This window comes from Pagrus major, chromosome 19 (genome assembly GCF_040436345.1).
Source record: "Pagrus major chromosome 19, Pma_NU_1.0".
Classification (NCBI taxonomy): domain Eukaryota; kingdom Metazoa; phylum Chordata; class Actinopteri; order Spariformes; family Sparidae; genus Pagrus; species Pagrus major.
The window spans coordinates 14,565,034-14,584,996 of record NC_133233.1 but is presented as its reverse complement, the minus strand read 5'-3'; the positions used below and the strand labels follow the sequence as shown (position 1 = coordinate 14,584,996).

Sequence of the window (19,963 nt, the reverse complement as noted above, 5' to 3'; positions counted from 1 at the left end):
AAGACACACAGATCATAACATCCTGGTTTATTAATCAATATAGAATGCATATTTTATGTACAGATACATTTGGAGAGTGATTTCATGGGTCAACCAAGGCCTCATAACAGACAGAAATACAGTGAAGAGCAAAAGGGGTACATAACCTCAGTCAGGATAAAAAATGAAGACGTTCGTGGATGAAGAGGAGGATGTATGCCGTCACGGTAACCAATCCCTGTCCTCCACATCCATGTTCCCAAGATTCTCCTTGTTTCTGATGCTGTTGAGCAGCAGCGCCAACGTCCTGACCACAGGCTGCATCCCCTCGCTGCCCAGAGACTCCACGCTACTGTGCCTCTTCCCGAAGCGTCCTATGGGTCTCACCCCACGTCCCACGTACCAGAACGGGTCTATCTCTGGACCTGGACAGCACACGAGTACATTAGTGGCAGTGACGGTGATTACTATGATCACAAGACCAACATAATGCCAGAAAACAATAATTTTATGATGCTTTAGTGGTGAAAGAAGGAGCAAAACAGTATTCTGATTTTATATAGGAAACCAAAAAACAATCACTCTAACCTAAAACATCTCCAGTTTCAGTTTTTTTAGTGTTTGTAAAGTCTCTTGTCTTCACACTGTTGCCAATATGAACATCACTGATTCCCTATTCTGATTTGTTGCGTTCAGGAACTACATGGAGAGAAAATATTTGTTGATTTTCAATGTATTTAAAGGTGCATTATGTAGTTTTGGAAAATGAATTCAAACAACACACAAAGGCAATATTTACAGTATAATGTATTGTGTGTATATACATATATATATATACATATATATATATGTATATATATATATATATATATATATATATATATATATATATATATATATGTATATATATGTATATATGTATATATGTATATATATATATATATATATATATATATATATATATATATATATATATATATATATAACAGAATGAAATTAAGGAGTCCTTTAAGGAGAATTTGTTTTTTCAGTTTATTCAGTCATGAAAATCAACCAATGAAAATGCGATTAAAATTACTTCCCCAAAACTACGTAGTGCACCTTTAATCTTCCACGCATTCATTTCAATGAAAATAAAAGATGCGCTGAAGTGACACTGACTTCTATAAACATAGTGTTACATTTATTGTGTTAAGTTTTCTTTGAAGTCATTCATCATCATATATAGAGTACAGATAAAACACCTTACTTATGTCTTACACTAGTATTATAAAGTTTAATAGGTTTTAAAAGCATCATTTCTTAAAAATGGTCTATAAAATAGCTTGCAGCAAGAAATGTCAAATAACAAACGAGAACAAATGCTTTGCTCTCCATCAACAGCTGCAGTTGAAACCAAACGCTTTTTGACTGAGGACCAAAAGCACGCTGTGAATGACGTGCAGGAAAACAGTTATTCTTTAATGGACAATAGATGAGTTAAAGAAAATGTCTTTTTCATCTGAGCTTTTACGTCCCCACTACTTTCTAATACAAAGTGACATTCTTGAAATGAATAGCTATTTGCAGCACTTTTGGTGTAACACAAGTTATTGATCGAGGATATTCCTCATTTTGAGCTGAATAGAAGTCTTTTGAAACAACTAGCTTATACTTAAATACAGTCTCAGCCCCATTTAGGCTCAGAGAGGGTTTTCAGACTGTATCAACATACTCCATTTCTAGGATTTAAATCTAATGGTAAAAAGTATTTAGGCGTTTTCAGGTATCTTACAATAAATTCCAATGGGAAAAAGAACAACAGAAAATAAGAGGAGGTCACTGAACTCACCATCAAGAGTCAAAAACAGACCATGAATCGAACCAAAATCTCCTTAAACTACTTCAACAAATTCTGCAATTTACACAATAATGCTAGGTTAAAAGGTTACAAATAAAAACCAAGCCTTACTTCTGTTGTCGACATTGTGAACAATGTGGAAGTCGTGCTCCACCGTGGTGCTGTGAGCGCTGCTGAGGCTGCAGGAGAGGAGGAGGAGCAGAGCCAGAGCTGCAGGCAGCCAGCGGCTCGTCAGGAGGACGCACTGCCGGACATCAGTCGCTCTCCCGGGCAGCATGCTGTGTGAGTCGCTCAAGGCACTGAATGAGAGGTCAGTAAAGTATCACTCACACAGGAAAGCTTACACAGATAGAATTAGACATCAAAAATATATGTAAGTCAGGTAAGAGTATTAAAAATCACTTTTGAATATAACAGAAAAGCTGTATTTAGGCATAATTTAGGCTATAAGAGATGAAAAAACCTCCCATGAAATAGGATTAAGTCATTTAAACCCCATTACTAAGCAGCAGAAGCTCATGCAGGAATATTATGGTATAAAATAAATTAGCTCGGATTTGAAAAACACACTATTATGACCATTTCAAGCTCATACTTTTCTCATAAAAGTCCTAACACATATCCTCAATCTAGTGCATTTAAAACAGTGGATCTGAAAAAGAAAATAAATACATCTGTAATATAAACCCACAAGCAGCAGCTCCTTACCCTGAACTTTGGTAAACGGCTGAGGTCAGTTGTCAGGAGGTCTGAAGTCGTTATCATTGAGCAGGTGTGCTCCACCTTATATATCCACGCTGCTCGGATGATGAATCATGAACGTCAGTCACACATTGTGATCCCAGACTCCAGGATGCATCTACCCCCCTCCTCTTCATCTCCTCCTCCTCCCACTCCTCCCTTTGAGAAAGGAGGTTTTGGAGTTTTCCTTACGTCTGTCACGTAGCAGAGCAGTCCATCAGGCAGTCAATGACACGCGGACAACTTTAAATTAGTGAACATGGGGAGACCCAGCACCTCAAGTGGGCCTGTCAGACAGTGACCCGGAACTGTGGTGGGCGTTTTTTGATGAGCCTTTCATCAATCAGCTTGATTACAAGGGACAGGGCAGGACACAAACTTCGGTGTGTTCATGAACAGGCTGGTCTTGTCACCAGAACTTTCTTAATAAAAATCACCTCTGAATAACAGGTTTTCAGGAAGGAATGAGAGCTTTAAATTCACAGCTTTGAGTTCACACGTTGCCACCAAGCACTGAGAGGTTACAGCGATGAATCACATGTGAAAGGCCAATGTGAGGAGAAGTTGGCTCAGTCAAATGTACTCAGGTGTAAAAGTTGCCTCTGGGACTAAAGCGATGTTTGTAAAGGTCACGATACTATGTGACAGTGCAGCTCAAAATATGTCCATGCAGCTTAAAGTTAATATATCAGACAGCCAGGAGTTAAATAAATAACTTCAGTCCTTTCACGTAGAATTTTTGTTGGGGGTTTTTGTGACTTTTTGACTCATTCAAGTGTTGAGACTAGTGCACTGGCTTCAAGCAAAAACATCCAAACATTGGCCGGTTCCAACTTTATGAAATGTGCTGCTTTTCTTTGTCTTATAGTCAAAACAAGGAACCTCCTGCACACCGTACTTTCTTTTTTTTATCATAGATTAATCTGTTGATTATTTTCTCCATGAAATGACAGAAAACAGTGAAACATTCTGTAAATATTCACTTTACTATCATACAAGAGTTTTTTTACACCTTTGGTCGACAGGTTTGTAGGAGAAGACCAAGGGTTAGTCAATTAATCAATTGGTCGATCGGCAGAAAAGTCATAGTTTTGATAATCAATGAATTATTGAAATCTTTTCTTCAAGATCCTCTTCAAAAATGCCCTCCACTAGTGAAAATGTGCTGTTCTACAATGTCTGTAATTAAAATAATTAACAGATTACAGCTGCTGTAAGATTCGTCATCGTCTTCCCTTCCTGACGTCACCACACTCACACGACTGCTTTCTTTTATTTTTAGGCACTCCTCTTTGCCTCTTTCTTTTCTTCACTTGGCGTGTACGGGGGAGGATCCTGCTCCCTACGTGTTGACGAGCAGACAGGAAAGCTTCTTCATGAAGTTCTCTGTCCTGATTGGTTAAAGTGGGCAGGGATTCTAATTCGCCTGCATTTGCGTCTGTGTGACCGTGGCCAATTTCTTTTCTCTTTTGCTACATGAGCCAGCGGGAAGAGAGACACGTGTTACCAACCAAACACTCTATAACATTGTTTACTGTTGAAATATAGAGCTATATAACACTTAGAAGAATACAGCTTTAAAGGTAACATCAGTGATTTCAGATCACACAATATGACACTCATCTTGATGTTTCCTTGCAATATGTATTTTAAGTGGGTGAATCTTTATGACCCAGTTGAAAGAAACTTTTCCTACATAGAATATAATCATCTATACTCTAATCCCTACTGAGCGTGTGATGTAAAAGGTTGTATGTGTGTGTGTCCATGTGTGTACGTGCCTGTACACAGCTCCACCCTTAGGGCAGCACTCTGGTTCTCCTCCACACATTAAGGCGGCCATAATTTTGTCATGGACTGAGATCAGATGGTATGACGCAGAGCCCTGCAATAATGAGAAGAAAACTACCTGAGGATGTGTAATCACATGGCAACATGAAGGAATCCTTAATGGATGAAGGTAATTCGATTTTTGAAAGGGAGCCCTTATTTGAAAACGCTGTGTGATTTGTCGGCGTCACGGACGCATGTGGTGCTGTGCAAAAATGCAGAAAACACATTCAGAAGCAGTTCAGTTCATCCCTGTTTTGTGGGCAAAATATGGACTTGTTGGTGCTGCTTATTAATAGATTTAGAGACAAATAATTGTAAACATGCTCAGTTACAGACCTTTGATAAAAGTTGGCTTCTCTCTTTCTTTAGACCTTGAACTCAGTCATAGACAAACTATGTTACACTAAGGCAGTGGCAGACTCAGGATGTTTAAGGGGCAGGGGTGGAAAAAAAAAAGGGCACCATCTGTGTGCAGTGTTGCAGAAACTCATGATACATTAAAAGTGAACTGGAAGGGCACCCTCACTTTATTATTTTTGGGTTCGCTGGAAGGGCAGCCTCGAGGCCACTTTATCATTTTTTTTTCTGCTGGAGGGGCACCTTAGAAGGCACTTCACCATGTTTTGTCCACAGAAAGGGCACCCTAGAAGGCCCTGTATCACTTTTTTCCACTGGAAGGGCATCCTAGAGCCTACTTTATTATGGTTTCTCCACTAGAAAGGCAGCCAAGGGGGCACTTTATTATGTTTTTTCTATTGGAAGGGCACCCTAGAGGGCACTTTTGTTTCAAACATGGGGGGCAGGGGGCATCCAGTTGTTGCTACATTATAATTCAGGATTCTTACATATTAAACCTTTTAGTATATGGTCCTTGAATCATTCCAGCTTCAAACTTACCAAATCGCCACATTTGATCCAAAAAATACACTACTAGGTCCGGCCGCCACATTGTCCCTGCTCAAGATGTGTTGTATTAATCACAGTGCTGCCTCCGATGAGTGCGTGCGTCCTCCTCTTCAAACTATGACATCATGTTCTCATCAGCACCTGATTGAATGGCTTCATCTTTTCGTCTCGCCACTGTGAATGGAGCCACAGAGGACAACTGGTTCAGTTACAATATGAAGTGACCTGCCAGACTACCTGCTTTGTTACACTTGGTGAATGAAATGTTTGACTTATCGCGACAGTACAAGCAAGAATCATGTCCTATGCATCTTTAAAGAGCAACTTTCATTCATAGAAATAAAAGCATGGTCTTACTATCTGCTGTCGAGTTTAAAGAGGATATTCCCTTGTTATTGTGGGACGTGAGAGTCCTGAGGCATCTGGTATTGATTGAGAAAACCCTGCTTGCACAATGATTAACAGCTAAGTTTTATGGTCTGAATCACTGCCCTTACATGCTACAGTATATTTTGTTAACTGCCTCGTAATTCGTGACCCACAGGGTGAGTGGGCTGATACATTCACTAACCATGTTTGGTTGACCCTCTTTCTTAAAAAAGCCAACCAGTCTCACATCAAAATGTGTGATAGCTCCACTGGTCCACAGCGCATAATGTAGGATTTTCACAATACTGGCTCATAAATTGTGAGATTTTACATTTTATTCTGCCTATATAGATTATAGATATGAAAAGAAAACATACATTTCTTGCTAAAACTTGTTTTAATTCATTCAATTCAGAAACTATCTTAAAGCATTGCATTTCCTACTGATAATGAAAGAAACGTCCGCTTCATTTTTTTGTTTCACAGACCAAAACTTGACAGTCACGTCTCACAAGCCATCATTGTGAAACTATCAATACTGTCAATTGGGAAGTCAGTGGTCAGCTGGGAAATTTATTTAAAAATATTTCCTGTTGGTGTAGAAACTCATTTTGAACAAAGGGCATTTAGATTGCAGTTTAAGTAGTTCCTCCTCGAACCTGAGTGATTCACAAAACCAAACACAGAATTCAGTGTTTACAAAAATAGAAAAGGCTCTGCTTTGGGACATAAAGATTATACTTACAGACTGTACTGTAGGGACTACAACTTGAGTAACCCTGTGTTGTAGATTGAAAAATAAATTAACCTTGAACCATGTACTGTGTGTAAATAGGCCCGGTCCACAGACATGGGCACAGTAATTCAACATTGTATCAATAAGGCTGTTGTGGCCCAGTGGCCTAATGGATAAGGCATCAGCCTCCGGAGCTGGGGATTGTGGGTTCAAGTCCCATCTGGGTCGTGTTAATCTCACATAATTTATGATGTTTATATATCCTCAGCATCCTTACACCAACATCATACTGCAACAATGCACAGTGTAGTTCCCATCATGTAGCTACTTAGCTGATGATACAATCATGAAGTCAACTGCATTGCAAGGATAATTGACTGGTTCCTCAGTGCAAGATACAAGACAATTAAGGGAATGCACAGGTAAATAATAAAATCAATGAGTTAACTAAATTCAATTTAGCTGCTTTGGTTTTAAGGGTGCAACTACTGAGCATGTTGACACACATATCATGAGACACCAGATTGGAATAGAGCCATCATTAATATCCTGTGACTGGTCAAATTATCTGCTGTAAAAACAAATTATATATTTTGCTAATGACAGAATTACCATTATATGCCTTTTGTTTGTCTGACAGATGACTTTGTGAAGATAAACAAATGTCTGAAGTACAAATACTTAAGTGAAAGTAAAGATATCGTGTAAAAATATTACTTTTGTGAAAGTGAAAGTCACACTCTATGAATTGTACTTGAGCATGTAGTAGAAGTACTTTAGGATACTTAAATATCCAAAGTAATTTTTCTCGTAATAAATGTATTTAAGTATGAAAAGTACAAGTAAATGACCTACATTTACATTTATACCTACTGTGGTTCAACCAATTATCCACCGGGCCAATTATCGGTTCCAGTATTCAGTATTTTATCTGATTATCAGAATCAGTGTTTTGTTTTTTGTTTTTTAAATTTGATTGCCGATGAAATAGCTTAATTTCAAATGAAAATGCAGCCTGCAGTATGCAGTATGCAATGTAACTAGTAACTAAAGTTATTAAATAAAAGTAGTAAAAGCACAATATTTGCCTCCAAAATGTAGTGGAGTGGAGTAAAAAGCGGCAGAAAATGGAAAAAATCAAGCAAACGACCTCAAAATTGCACAGTACTTGAGTAAATGTACTTAGTTACATTCCATCACAGTATATATACTGTGCATATATGCATGTTGTGATCATTTTAATTGCTTTATATTTTTGTGAGCACTTTTTTTTTTTAGCTGATTGAATGTCTTGTCAAATGTTGTTATGAAGATGTCAAAAACAGATGTCAGCAGAATTATTAGGAGGAAAAAGGGAAGATATACAGCTGGCCTAGATCTTTGTGTATTTGGGATGCTTTGCTGCCCCTTTGTGGTAAAATATGTGCACACACACACACACACACGTACTGTAGATGATACCAAATGACTTCTGCAGCCACATGTTTAAAAAACTCCTCTGAGGGACAGCATGATGACCTAAAGCTAACATGCTAACCAAGCTAATCATTCATCAATCATTTAAAGCAGCAGCAACCTTCATGAATATTACAACGGTATACGTCACCCCACACGCGACGCATGCGCACTACGAAGTGAAAGCATACGCAACAACAACACACTCAGCGTCACCAGAATCAAACTATTGTCAACAACCTTGTTGTCAGAAAGCTATGGGACATCCCGAAGATTGTTGTTATCGCTTCGCAGCCGAGCGGAAACGCTAAACCTGCCTGAAACGACGCTGTTACGAAAACGGAAGAAGAGAGAAGTGAAACCTCAACACTTTTTTTGGAAGTCGCTCCAAATAGTTGTGAGGCTGTTCGCACTTGCTTCCTGTTGTCAGTGTGGATATTAAACAACCAGCGACGAGGTAACGATGTAAGAAAGGTGACAGCGTGGGACAGGAGGTGAACAACAACCCGGAGCAGCCGTGTGTTAGTGTTGTTTTCTACATGAGTCTGTCGGCAGGATGTCGCTGAGTTCTGGCGGTTGGACTTCTGGCTTCACACCGGACCAGTCCGCCGCCGCCGCCGCCCTCCCCAATCACTATGGGGCCTCGCAGTCACAACTCGGCTGCCAGACCGTCCTCATGTCGGTTCGGGTGTCGGTGTGCCATTCTGGTATTCGACCGCTGTGTCTTCCGGGAGCAGGTGATGAGTCACTCCGCCTGCAGCTCAGCATGGACCCGGGGAAATCCGGGGAATTCCGGCTGTCGCTCCAGGACAGCAGCGGGACTGGCCGGAGCGTGGTGAGTTCAGGGCACCGCGGTGGTGTTGTTGGGCTTGTGTGCGATAAACTCTCTTATGCTAGATATCTCAATACTCAGTATAAAGATCAAATGTGTTGGGATATCTTTTTAACGGGGACCAAATAGAGTAATGTTTCCCAAACTGACTGGGTTCTTGTCAGGGCCAGATTAAAGGGTAACTCCACCAATTTCACATGTTTAAAGTGTGTTTACAGGTCTTGGGGAGCACAACTGCATATGTGGAAAAGTAGTATCAAGCCTTTTGTGGCTCCAGAGGAGGCTACATGTAATCTGTTATCCTGATTGCCTCCACTGATGTCACTCATGCCAATTTTGATGAGCAATCCACTGGTCTGGCGTTGCACCACTATAATACTGCTGGACTCATTATGGATAGTTTTAAAACAAATGATCAAAATCGATAAAGCAGAAGCAGAGATATCAATTTTTTTATTCCACGCATTGTTCTTACTTTTCAAAACTTGCTGCCTACATTACCCACAACGCAACTTAGCCACTGATTGACATCACTGGAGGCAATGTAAACAGACCTTTCCATGTGTAAAATTGGTGGAGTTACCCTTCAAGCTGTGGACCTCAAGCTCACTTTCTGTGCATTATTTTTGTGACCTGTTACCTTTAAACATACCTGTGCCTGACTATTTTTTGTAGGGATGCACAATATATATCAGACTGATAAATTATCAGCTCAATTTTTGGGGATTCATATCATCTGGTATTTATCTATATCAGTGAAATTTGAACCGATAATACAGAGCTATATTGCTTCCTTGTCTTCAGCCTTCTTTGCTTTGGTGTGAATAAACTACAGGTTATGAAACTTGATTTTAAAAATACAAAGATGTAAAATTATCAGTGATCTTATCGGTATCAGCCAAGAGAAGCAGATATGTTTCCATTCATATCTGCTGTGTCTCTTCTGGTCCAAGGTTTGCTGTGTGTCCATTAATTTGGGTAATTTGCTTCAGCATTGTTTGTTTATTCAGGATTATGCAACTCATAGCGTAATGTCAAGTGAAATAATACAGGTATTAATTATGCCTCTAAAAGACAGGGCTTTAAGATTGTGTTACAATGCTCTTTTTGGTGCATATTATCAAACTATCTTAGAACAACCTCAGACACTATGGCATTAATCTGGAGACGTGAGGTTGAGGGCCATGGAGCAGTTGCCCACTTAGCCCAGTTGGTATATTTAGCATTGCTTGTAATACGAAGCAACGTCTGTGCATGACCTCTCATTACAAGTTGTAAATAAAGGCATATTCAAATTTTTTTTTTTTTTTTTTTTGCAGGGCTGAGGAGGTTAAACTGATAAGTGTTTCACAAGAAAAAACTAAATACAAAACCAAATATCGATATTTTCTTTTTCAGCCAACACCAATAAGAAGAACAGTATTTTAAAAAGAAGTGACCTGTAGTTTATGCACATCTGAGAGTAAGAAAGGCTATGGTGTAGTGATTAAAGATGGATGATTTAATATTCCATATCTTTAATAAGATTTGTTGTTTTAAAACTTGTGGAACATGAATAGAAAATTGCAATTGTCTTGTTTTCCTCTGGAACCTTGAAAAAATGTCCTCACCTGCAATGACATTTTGGCTCTCTAGTCTACAATGTGTGGCTCTTCTTCTTCTTCTTCTTTTTCTCTGTGTTTATTGGTAGACCACAGTTTGTAAATACTGTGCTTGTTAAGTCAATGAAGGCAATTTGGCTTCATATTATTGTCTCTACATACCGGCTAGTATTTCACCAGTACCGATAAATAGGCAATAATATACATTTCCAAACACCGGCGCAATAATTTATCAGTACAATTAATATATATTAAAAGAAAAATGCATACAAATCTGAAAACTTTGCTGTATTAATCATCAAGGCACCCCTCAGATTTCTCTCTTCCTCTTTTCTCAGACCATCGCTGAGTTTGATCTGGGGACAGTAAACTATGAAGTGAAGTCACCAAAGTGCCACGAGCTGAGCTTAGTGGCGCCACCACATGACCGCATCAGCTTTAACTTCCGCTGCGAGACCGAGGCCCAGGAGTGGGCTACCGTGGTGATGTCTTCATTAAGAGAAGCACAGAGAGGTCAGTCTTCCTTGCAGCCAAGTACTCACTGTTCTTATAGATAACAACCACAGCAAAAAGATTAAGAAAAAGGTACTTTGTAACAGACTCTTGTCTGTTGTGTATTCTCAGTTGGTGGACTTTGTTTGCCCTGTAGTGAACTTAGTTTGTGCTAATTGAGCTTAGCGTATTGATTTGTTCATGCAAATAAAAGAGCTTTTCATTGCTGTGCTCAATGCTTGTTAACATCACTGTTGTCAGTCTCAACTGCTGTAACTGAGCTTCATATTTTGGCTTCAGAGGGAATTTCAGTAGATTGGTTTTTGCTTACTTATTGTAGAAAGATAAAAAAAATGGTTTTAATAAAACAGCTTTTGCGACCATTTTGGACGCCATATTGGTATTTATACAAAAATTGTGCAGTTAAGAACTATCGACGACTATAAGTTGGCAGCTGTGAGTATAACACAAACTCAGACTAATATTTTTCAACTAACTTAACATAGTAAAGCTGACATAAGAACGTCTCTGAAGAAGAAGAGACGTCAGGAATAGAGCTAAGGCACGCATAAAGGGATACTTCAGGAATATGTAGAAGAATGATTAGTCTGGGCAGCTTCATAGATTTATGCTTTCAGGCCTAAATTTCTGTACAAGAGGCTGAATTGTGTATTTTTCTGGACTGACTTGCCTGCATGGCTTACAAACCAAAAAGTTTGTGGAATCAGTCTTGGAAGTGCTGGCATAACAGACACATTATCCCTGTGGCAGCAAACACAGAAGCCTTTTTGTTAACAGATCTCAGTTTAACAACTAAATGGATTATGAAGCTACAGTCCCTGTAGTTCTGGTGTAACCTACATCTGTATACTGCTCTGCTTCCTCTATGATGATGCATTAGATAAATGAGCTAGCAGTGCTCACTGTGTCATTCTGATGACAAAAACACATCCCAGATCAGAGGGAAATATTCACCTTGTTATCCACTATTGTGCTGTCTGTTTTACTAAAGGTATCTACATGATGTAACGCTATTAAATTTAGACGAAGAGTTTTAGATTTCAGTCAGCAGCTACAGACAGAGCACAATTAGATAGAATGTGAGAAGTTGAATGTTTCTTGTTGTCGGTTTTCTACTTGTTTTAATGCGTTTTCTTCTGGTTTTCAACATTTCTCATTGGCAGTCGCCCCGCAGGAAAACGGTCAACAGCGCCCCCTGGACGGACTCAACCTCCAGAACACCATGGCCTTGCAACGAACAGGTGTGTACACTAAATGTCTCCCTGCCAATATATAAAATATTATCTGACATTGTTCAAAGATGTGATGTAACTAATTCACTCATCCTTCGCTCATTTTATCCCCTCATTGAATCATTATTGGCCCACTAGTTGCTGTTTAGAGGTATGGCAACATCCTCTGCACACACTTTGCTCATATGTTCACCTGTGTGGGCTTGTTTGTGTATCCTTTTTCGTGTGTGTGTGTGTGTGTGCTGTATGTGTGTATCCATCCGTAGAGGAAACCTGCATAGATCTGACCCGGGCCATAGAAGCAGGTGACATGCAGTCTGCTTCTGTCTTTGCTGCCACGCTTGCCCGACAACATGCCGCACTCAAGATTCAGCCCTCTGCCAGAGACTATGAAGACACTGAAATCACGTAGGAGCATTATTATTAACTCTGCTTTTAACATTGTAAAAATATGACTGGTGATCAATAATTGATACAAACTATGTGGCTAATAGCTGGTGTTTCATTCTATCTGACAGCTTGGCCGTTGTAGTTGAGGATTCTTCGTCATCCTGTTGCGTCACTGTGAAAGTTTTCCCACATATGACTACTGCAGCCCTGAAACAGCAGGTTAGTCTCAAGAATGCTTCTAGTCTTCGTTTGTCCTTAATAGAATCAAGATGGGTCAGTTTTATTCTTTTAACCCAAAATCAGAAATCTCATTTGCCTTTTTTCTTGGTTTTCTACCACCTCAGATGTTTCTTGAGTATGGCTTTCACCCACGGGTGCAGCGCTGGGTGATCGGCCAGTGTCTGTGCCACGACCAGCGCTCTCTGGCCTCATATGGGGTTCATCAGAATGGCGACACAGCCTTCTTGTACCTCCTGTCAGCCCGTCATTCTCGCTTGACCCTCCACGTCCTCCAGCAGGACCAGGAGAGTGCCCTCCTTCTCAGTCCTACATCTCTGTCGCTCACCACTCCTCCCCTCCCTGCTACCTCCGCAAATGGCCCCCCATCTCTGGACAGGAGGCCTTGCACCACCCTACCTCCTAGACTCCATACCAGCAGCAGCAGCAATACTGGTGAGTGAGGGCATTAACATGTGGGTTGTCAGATCAGATTTGCTTTAACTTCTCAATTTCATTGAGCACATACCTGTTTATTTAGTGCTTTATGCTAAATACTAACACAATAAAGGATTGATACATTTGGTGCCCAAAAATTTGTAATACCAGTGGAATTTGTGTCATATCACCATTAATGCCAATGAAAAGTCTAAACCCACTGGTTTCAAACGGCTACCATCTCAGGATCTCCGGTGTAGAGGGATAATGGCGTCTGCTGTGAAATGAGGAGTCTTTTTTTTTTACAGATGAAAGCATGAAAGAGCATCTGTGATCATAGTTTTTTTTTGTTTTTTTTTTCATTTTATCACCATTTTATCATGGAATACTGTGTTTTTGACTACATATGTTACTGAAATGGATCTAGGGATTAAGAGACAGTTTTTTTGGAGTTTGATGCACAACTGAAACTCCCAGACACTGTATTGGTGAACTGGCATGACTATACACTTTAACTGAGGAGTTTGCCTATTTGCTTAGCTGTGTTTGTAAAGGTCGGCGAAGTAGCCAGATGTCCCGCGGGTGGTTGAGTTTTAACAGGGCTTAACTAAGCGTAAAGAGCAGTAGTAGTAGTGGGAAGTAGAAAAAGTTAACCTTTGCCAGTTGGCCTTTTTAGAGAACAGTGTGGTCAGTTATTCTGGCATGACTTTATAACACCTAAGTCCTTTTAGTTCTTTCAAAAATGTTTTAATTCTACCAAAACTGAATGTAAAATCACTGCCCCAAGCTAGACATAATTTCCAGTTCTGCCTTAATGTTATGACCAGACACACAAGAATTTAAAGTTAAACAAAGGAATGGATGAAGTAAGAAAAGACCCATTTAAAATATGTGTAATAAACTCTTGTTAACATTTTTATGGATTTAATCAATACAAAAAAATAAAAACAAAGGAGGTCAGTAGAACAGACTGTGCTTATCTCTAACAAAGATCTATTTTTGGGAGGGTTTGCACTTTTTTATGGTATATATATCAAGGGTTACATATGTAGAGACACAAAGGCATTCACACATAAGCTTAATGGGTGCATATATTCACTTGCAGGTGTGTATTTATTTCTCCTTGAATGTTTCAGGTGGGTCAGAGAGAGGAAACATCAGTGAGATCAGAGATCTCATCAACCTTGAGATGCCTCAACTCAATGAAGCACTGAGCTCCAAAACAGCCTCCACACAGGTAACAGACATCAACTGTGGTGCTTTTTTCATTCACACACTGTTAGAAAAAGTTTATGTTCTGTTATTATAAGTACATGACAATTGATAAGACGTATGCTGCATTTAGTGCTACATCTGTAATAGACATAATGAAAAGGATTCATCTCAGCTGAAAGCAGAGACTAAAAGCACCACTCTGTGCCGTAGGGTTGGTCGTGCCCGTCTTGCACTTACATTAACAAACCCACACGGCCGGGCTGTGAGATCTGCAGCACAAACCGGCCCGAGAACTATGTCATCCCAGGAGGATACCGACCTGACCCACTGGAACTCCGACGAATCCAGCAGGAGAAGGAGGCTATCAGACAGTACCAGCAGGTATAAAAAACACACTCACAGCTGTACCCCTGAGCATACCATGCACCTACAGTCTTACATATAAAATCATACACATAAAAAACATTTTTTGGCGTACTGCTCAACAAGCTGCAAGACAACACAAGACTCCAAATTTTTCCAAAAAAAAAACTCAGGAGAGCGAAACATGAAATTGATTTCAAGTTGAGATTTGAATTCAGATTTACAGGCTCTCTCAGGTTGACTCTCTTCTCTTTTGTCTCTGTTTTTTTTTTGTTTTGTTTTTTGAAGGAGAAAGGGAGAAGAGAGGTGCTGAGGAGTGCTGAGGCTCAAAACAACTCACTCCTGTATAACCTGGACCAGGACTACTGAACACATACAGACACAGACAAACATACGTGTACTCCATGTTTATTTATGTTTCATTCACCGACAGTTTGAACAGACACTCACTTTTAGATCATGTAAATCATTGAGCACAATCTCTGTATGCACGTCTATATGCTTGAATTGAAAGCGTGTAGTTCAGTTGTTTCTTCCCTGAAGTTGAATGTAATTTAAAGATTTCATTTCAGATGCACTTATTCCACTGAAGCCTATTTAAGCCTTATGTAAGCCTATTATGGCCAAATAAGCAATAAAGGTGGTGCTGCCCCCAGTGTTTTGCACGTTCATGAGACGGTAGAGAAACTCTGTATGAGAACAGTTGATTTTTTTTTAAGTTGAAGTTTTCTAATGTCACAAAAACATAACAAACATTTCTGAGCATGGGGCCGGTATCGCAAAGTGAGTTCAAATTAGTGAGGCACTACTGAGGTTACCTGGTTTCACTGAGGTTAACATTGGCCACCTGGTATCACGAAGCCGGTTATCAGCTGGTTCTGTTAACTGTAGGGGTTTTATATCCAAGAACAAGTGTGTTCATCTGAAAGAGGCAGAGTTGTTAATTCAGTTACAGTGACAGCAGAAAGTGATAAAATAAAATCTAAACATGACGATGTAGTATATGAGAGGAAGCTGCAGAAATGCCAGGAAAAAATTGCAGGAATTATTATATATGTCAGTATGAGGCAAGTTTTTTATGTTTTTTGTGGAGCCTGATATGTCAGTTAGCCGATATTATCAGGAGATATTAGTATTGGCGTATATGTTGTCCGATATGCGGCGATATGAAACCTACTTTTTTTTAAGAGATCAATGCAAAAAATGTCCGTATATCAGCCAATGTATCACTGCCAATGTAGAGAGTTGAGTGGAGAGGAGTGGAAAGGTAGTAAGTCGGAATAGGAAGGGTAGGAATATCTACAGCTCGTTATCCTTCAGCAATTTTGCTTCATGATAGCAGAAAACCTAAGTGAAGCCTTAAGATAGCTGGCTAACCCACTAATCTTGCTTCCTGGTAAAAGCCCTTCCCCATTTAAACTGGTCAAACTCTAGTGAGAAGGTAAAGACTGAATGAATTTCCTCATTTTGACTGATTTTCATTATAATGATGGTCGCTGTTGACTTTCAGCGTTAAGTGCCTTTTTAATTAAGTCCCAAAGAGCGGAGGTCACCACATATTGAATGTATTAGCCTGATTGTTGATTTTTGCACTGTTAATTATATACACTCTGTGAAACAGATCAAAATAAAATGTTTTTACACAGAGAGTGTGTTTGCATGTGTGTGTGTTTGAGGCTGATATCTTATCAGTATTGGCCATGAATTGCACGTAATTATCTGTATTGGCTGGGGAAAAAATCTATAACGTGCATCCCTAAACTGTGGCCTTTTTTTTTTTACAATTGTATGCATTACCAATCTCACTGTGTCCCTGTAACAAAAACTGTAAGGGAACGGTTTAAGGAATATTCCTTTAATGCTTCAAACAACACCACCCCTTGTGTCAGGCAAGGGAGGTGGAGCGCCGGGAGAATTTTGCCCGTCTGGTGATGATGGACAGCCAGGACCTGCTGCCTAACCCAGAGCCTGTGGACTGTAGGATCTGCTACATGGACCTGCAGCCTGGAGAGGGGGTCCTGCTGAGGGAGTGTCTCCACTGCTTCTGCAGGTAGGATTCAGGAGATGGTGGGGAAAACAATGGAGAGAAGATACATCATAATTGGTGGAAAGGTGGTGGGAAAAGGGGACAGAAGCAGGTATAGAGGGGCTTCACCTCTTCTTTGGATTGGATTAGAAATATGTTTCTTTTAGCCTGATTGAACATGTATGTTTCTCATGCTTCAGTATCTGTATGTTTGTGTGTTTGCCTGCCCAGAGAGTGCTTACGCTCAGTCATCATGCTGAGTGAGGAGCCGGAGGTGTCTTGTCCCTACAGAGATGACACGTATTCCTGTGACCGCTCCCTGCAGGAGAGGGAGATTAGAGCCGTGAGTCACACCAACAAATACAGTATTTACTCCGATGCTTCAGGCTGATATGTAGATAAATCTTACTTCTCCATAACTTCTGTCCCTTTCTCCTGTACAGTTGGTGCCAGCAGAGGAGTATGAGCGCTGGCTGCAAAGAGGCCTGTCGGTGGCCGAGTCTCGATGTGAGGGCAGCTACCACTGTGCCACACCAGACTGTCTGGGCTGGTGTGTGTACGAGGACACAGTCAATGTCTTCCACTGCCCCGTCTGCAGGAAACACAACTGCCTGATTTGCAAGGTATGACGTTTATATAGTGTATACACACATATAGCACATGTATAGTATATTCCTGGCAATTGTTTTGGTGTAAAACACGAGACACACAACCATCATACAAATGGGGGTAAAGATTGTACCTTGCACTAATCAATTAGTCAGAGCTAATTCATGAAAACAAGTGAGTCTATACATGTGGGAGTACTCACATATTGTTAATTAAGTTGAAAACATGCAATTTTCTTCACTTCCTCACTTTTTCTTTTCTCTATCCTCTATACTTTTAGTCTATCCACGAGGGAATGAACTGTAAGCAATACCAGGATGATCTGGCAGCCCGCGCTATAAATGACTCTGCTGCCAGGAGGACGACACAACTCCTCAAGGTGGTCTGCAATATTATTTATTGGCATTGTCAATTAAATTTAATTTAGTTGTTTGAGCTACAAAATGTCAGAAAAGCGATAAAATATGTCATTCAGTGTTTCCCAAAGCCCAAGTTGACGTCCACAACCCAAAGATGTTCAGTGTACTGTGATTGAGGAGTAAAGTAACCATAAAATATTCATATTTAAGAAGCTGGAATAGATCATTAAATACTGAAATAGATGGACAAAATAATTGGTGTTTTATTTAATAGTTTACAATTTATAGATCATTCGTTGCAGCTCTACTATTACATGTACAGTATCAGCAGAACTTTGTTTTCCACGTTTACAGACGAAACAGAAACTTACACCTACCACATCCTCTCACCTCATGTCCTGTCTTCTTTCCTCTTGAAAGTCTGTTCTCCATCTCACACCGATTTCTTTCTCAAACAGACTCTTGTGCAGTCGGGAGAGGCAATGCACTGCCCCCAGTGTGGCATCATTGTGCAGAAGAGGGATGGATGTGATTGGCTGCGCTGCACCGTCTGTCACACTGAGATCTGCTGGGTGACCAGAGGACCCCGCTGGGGGCCCAGAGTAAGAAATCCTTCTTTCGTTTCCTCATGGCACGTGTCTTTCCTAATGTACCTACCAGATCCTGAACACCCTCAGGATTTTTTCACTGTGGTCCAGGAGCCACTTTCTGTGTCTATGGAATGGAAGTATCATTCATAAACCTTGGTAGGATTAATAGTTAAAGAAACGCTTTTTATTTGCAACATAACTCAAATGTTTGCTAACTCTTATTCTGATCCTTTCCAAGGGTCCCGGTGACACCAGTGGAGGATGTCGCTGCAACGTCAATAATCAGAAATGCCACCCTAAATGCCAAAACTGCCACTGAGAAGCTCAAGAGTGGTCGGATTGTAGAAGGGAACGAAAGACTCAACTTGAAATAAACTATTCTCTCAAATAGGGAAAAGAGGGGGAAGTATATTTAAGCCAAAACTGACTGCACAGGATTGTTACTTTTAATGCATCCTTCTTTTTCCAGACATTTCTCAGTTTTCTCTCAGCAATCAGAATAACAGAAACTATATGTTGACATTTAGCTCTGCCTCAGGCTGTGTGATGTTTAACAAGACAGTGTTCAGTGTGGATTAAATGACCACGTCTGACTGTTATGATGAGAAGAGTGGTTAAAAGTATGCAGGGAGAGAGTGTTAACTCTTATTGCATGTGGTGCTTTTTTTAATAACTGCACTGCAAATGAAGCAATACAGGCATGTTGTTTTTCTGTTTTGGTAGTTACATCCCAGGATGCATTGCATTAAACTGAAGTGGCCTTATTCTTGTGCACAAAAGCTGTACCGGGTGTTTATGGAGACGTTTTCTGGGAAACGTGACAAAATCGTTGTGTCCTTGATATGCAATTTTTCTGCATAGAGATAGAACAAACTAGTGTATAGCTATGGAAGATTATATTTTTTGTGTCAGTGTGATAGTTGGACTGCATGCGCACCGTGTCGCCAAAGAGGTTTGAAATGTGTGTGATTGATGAGTTGAAGCAGGCTGTTTACATGAGTTCATCTCTCACATGCTTCTGTATCTGACAGGGGTGGGTACAGAGGCCACTGTGGTACTGCTGACCAGCTGAGTGATGCATGATGACATTGTCAATTAAAAGCACAGTGTATTGATTAATAGTTAAAGGTCAATCACAATACTTGAACGGGTTCTGTAAGAGAAGGCACATGTAAACACATAAGCTCATATTTCTGTGAAGGAACTCAAATATGATAGGGTGCATAAGGTGATATCAGCCAGCATACTTAATACTATTTCCCAGTTATGTGAAAAGTTTATATCCACGGTAACCTTTGGAGTATTTTATAATTCATCATTGCATGGATTTGTTATTCTAAACACATTGATGTGATTTAACAATGTATCATGCATGACCTTGACCAGGATAAGCGACTAGCCTCACCAGCTGCACTTTCTGTCTCTGTTACCCAGAATGATAATAAAAAAAAGATTAACTCCATATAAAGTCGACTACACTACTGCCCGTCACTGACAAGCCACGAATAAGTCTTCACTGTTACTTGTGTTCAAATATCAGCTCTGTGTTGCTGATGTACTGTTGTGCCTTAATTATCAATAAATACTCTTTAAACACCTTCTTTGTGTGTTTTCTCATGTTTTAATTGAATGTTGAAGTAATGCTAGCAAGCTAAGTGACATACTAGCTAAACTTTAACATATGCTAATGTGTAATACACAATTTAGGAAATACTTAAGC

General features: G+C 39.9%; 2 protein-coding genes and 1 non-coding gene across 3 annotated transcripts; 2 read left to right on the top strand and 1 right to left on the bottom strand.

Annotated features, from left to right (window-relative positions):
• Positions 1-201: 201 nt before the first annotated feature.
• prlh2 (prolactin releasing hormone 2) lies at positions 202-2,610 on the bottom strand. Its single transcript, XM_073487781.1, has 3 exons — positions 2,528-2,610; positions 1,931-2,118; positions 202-404 (listed from the first exon to the last, which is right to left on the bottom strand). The coding sequence occupies exons 2-3, from the start codon at positions 2,094-2,096 to the stop codon at positions 202-204; spliced, it is 369 nt and encodes a 122-aa protein (XP_073343882.1). The 5' UTR covers positions 2,097-2,118; positions 2,528-2,610.
• A 3,949-nt stretch (positions 2,611-6,559) lies between these two features.
• On the top strand, positions 6,560-6,632 carry trnar-ccg (transfer RNA arginine (anticodon CCG)). The gene has a single exon. It is a non-coding gene; the product is annotated as a tRNA-Arg (tRNA).
• A 1,414-nt stretch (positions 6,633-8,046) lies between these two features.
• Positions 8,047-19,841, top strand: shrprbck1r (sharpin and rbck1 related). Its single transcript, XM_073488273.1, has 14 exons — positions 8,047-8,694; positions 10,631-10,805; positions 11,969-12,046; positions 12,304-12,445; positions 12,556-12,646; positions 12,772-13,099; positions 14,218-14,318; positions 14,507-14,677; positions 16,549-16,709; positions 16,917-17,028; positions 17,129-17,308; positions 17,575-17,673; positions 18,112-18,255; positions 18,482-19,841. The coding sequence occupies exons 1-14, from the start codon at positions 8,416-8,418 to the stop codon at positions 18,560-18,562; spliced, it is 2,142 nt and encodes a 713-aa protein (XP_073344374.1). The 5' UTR covers positions 8,047-8,415; the 3' UTR covers positions 18,563-19,841.
• The last annotated feature ends 122 nt before the right edge of the window (positions 19,842-19,963 follow it).

What these genes read in the sequence shown, in the direction of transcription:
- prlh2 (XM_073487781.1), bottom strand. Translation starts at nt 2,096, where the DNA reads ATGCTGCCCGGGAGAGCGACTGATGTCCGGCAGTGCGTCCTCCTGACG. An exon ending in TCACAATGTCGACAACAGAA is followed by an intron (nt 405 to 1,930) that starts GTAAGGCTTGGT and finishes TGTGCTGTCCAG; the next exon opens with GTCCAGAGATAGACCCGTTC.
- shrprbck1r (XM_073488273.1), top strand. Translation starts at nt 8,416, where the DNA reads ATGTCGCTGAGTTCTGGCGGTTGGACTTCTGGCTTCACACCGGACCAG. An exon ending in GCGGGACTGGCCGGAGCGTG is followed by an intron (nt 8,695 to 10,630) that starts GTGAGTTCAGGG and finishes CTCTTTTCTCAG; the next exon opens with ACCATCGCTGAGTTTGATCT. An exon ending in CAGCAGCAGCAGCAATACTG is followed by an intron (nt 13,100 to 14,217) that starts GTGAGTGAGGGC and finishes TGAATGTTTCAG; the next exon opens with GTGGGTCAGAGAGAGGAAAC.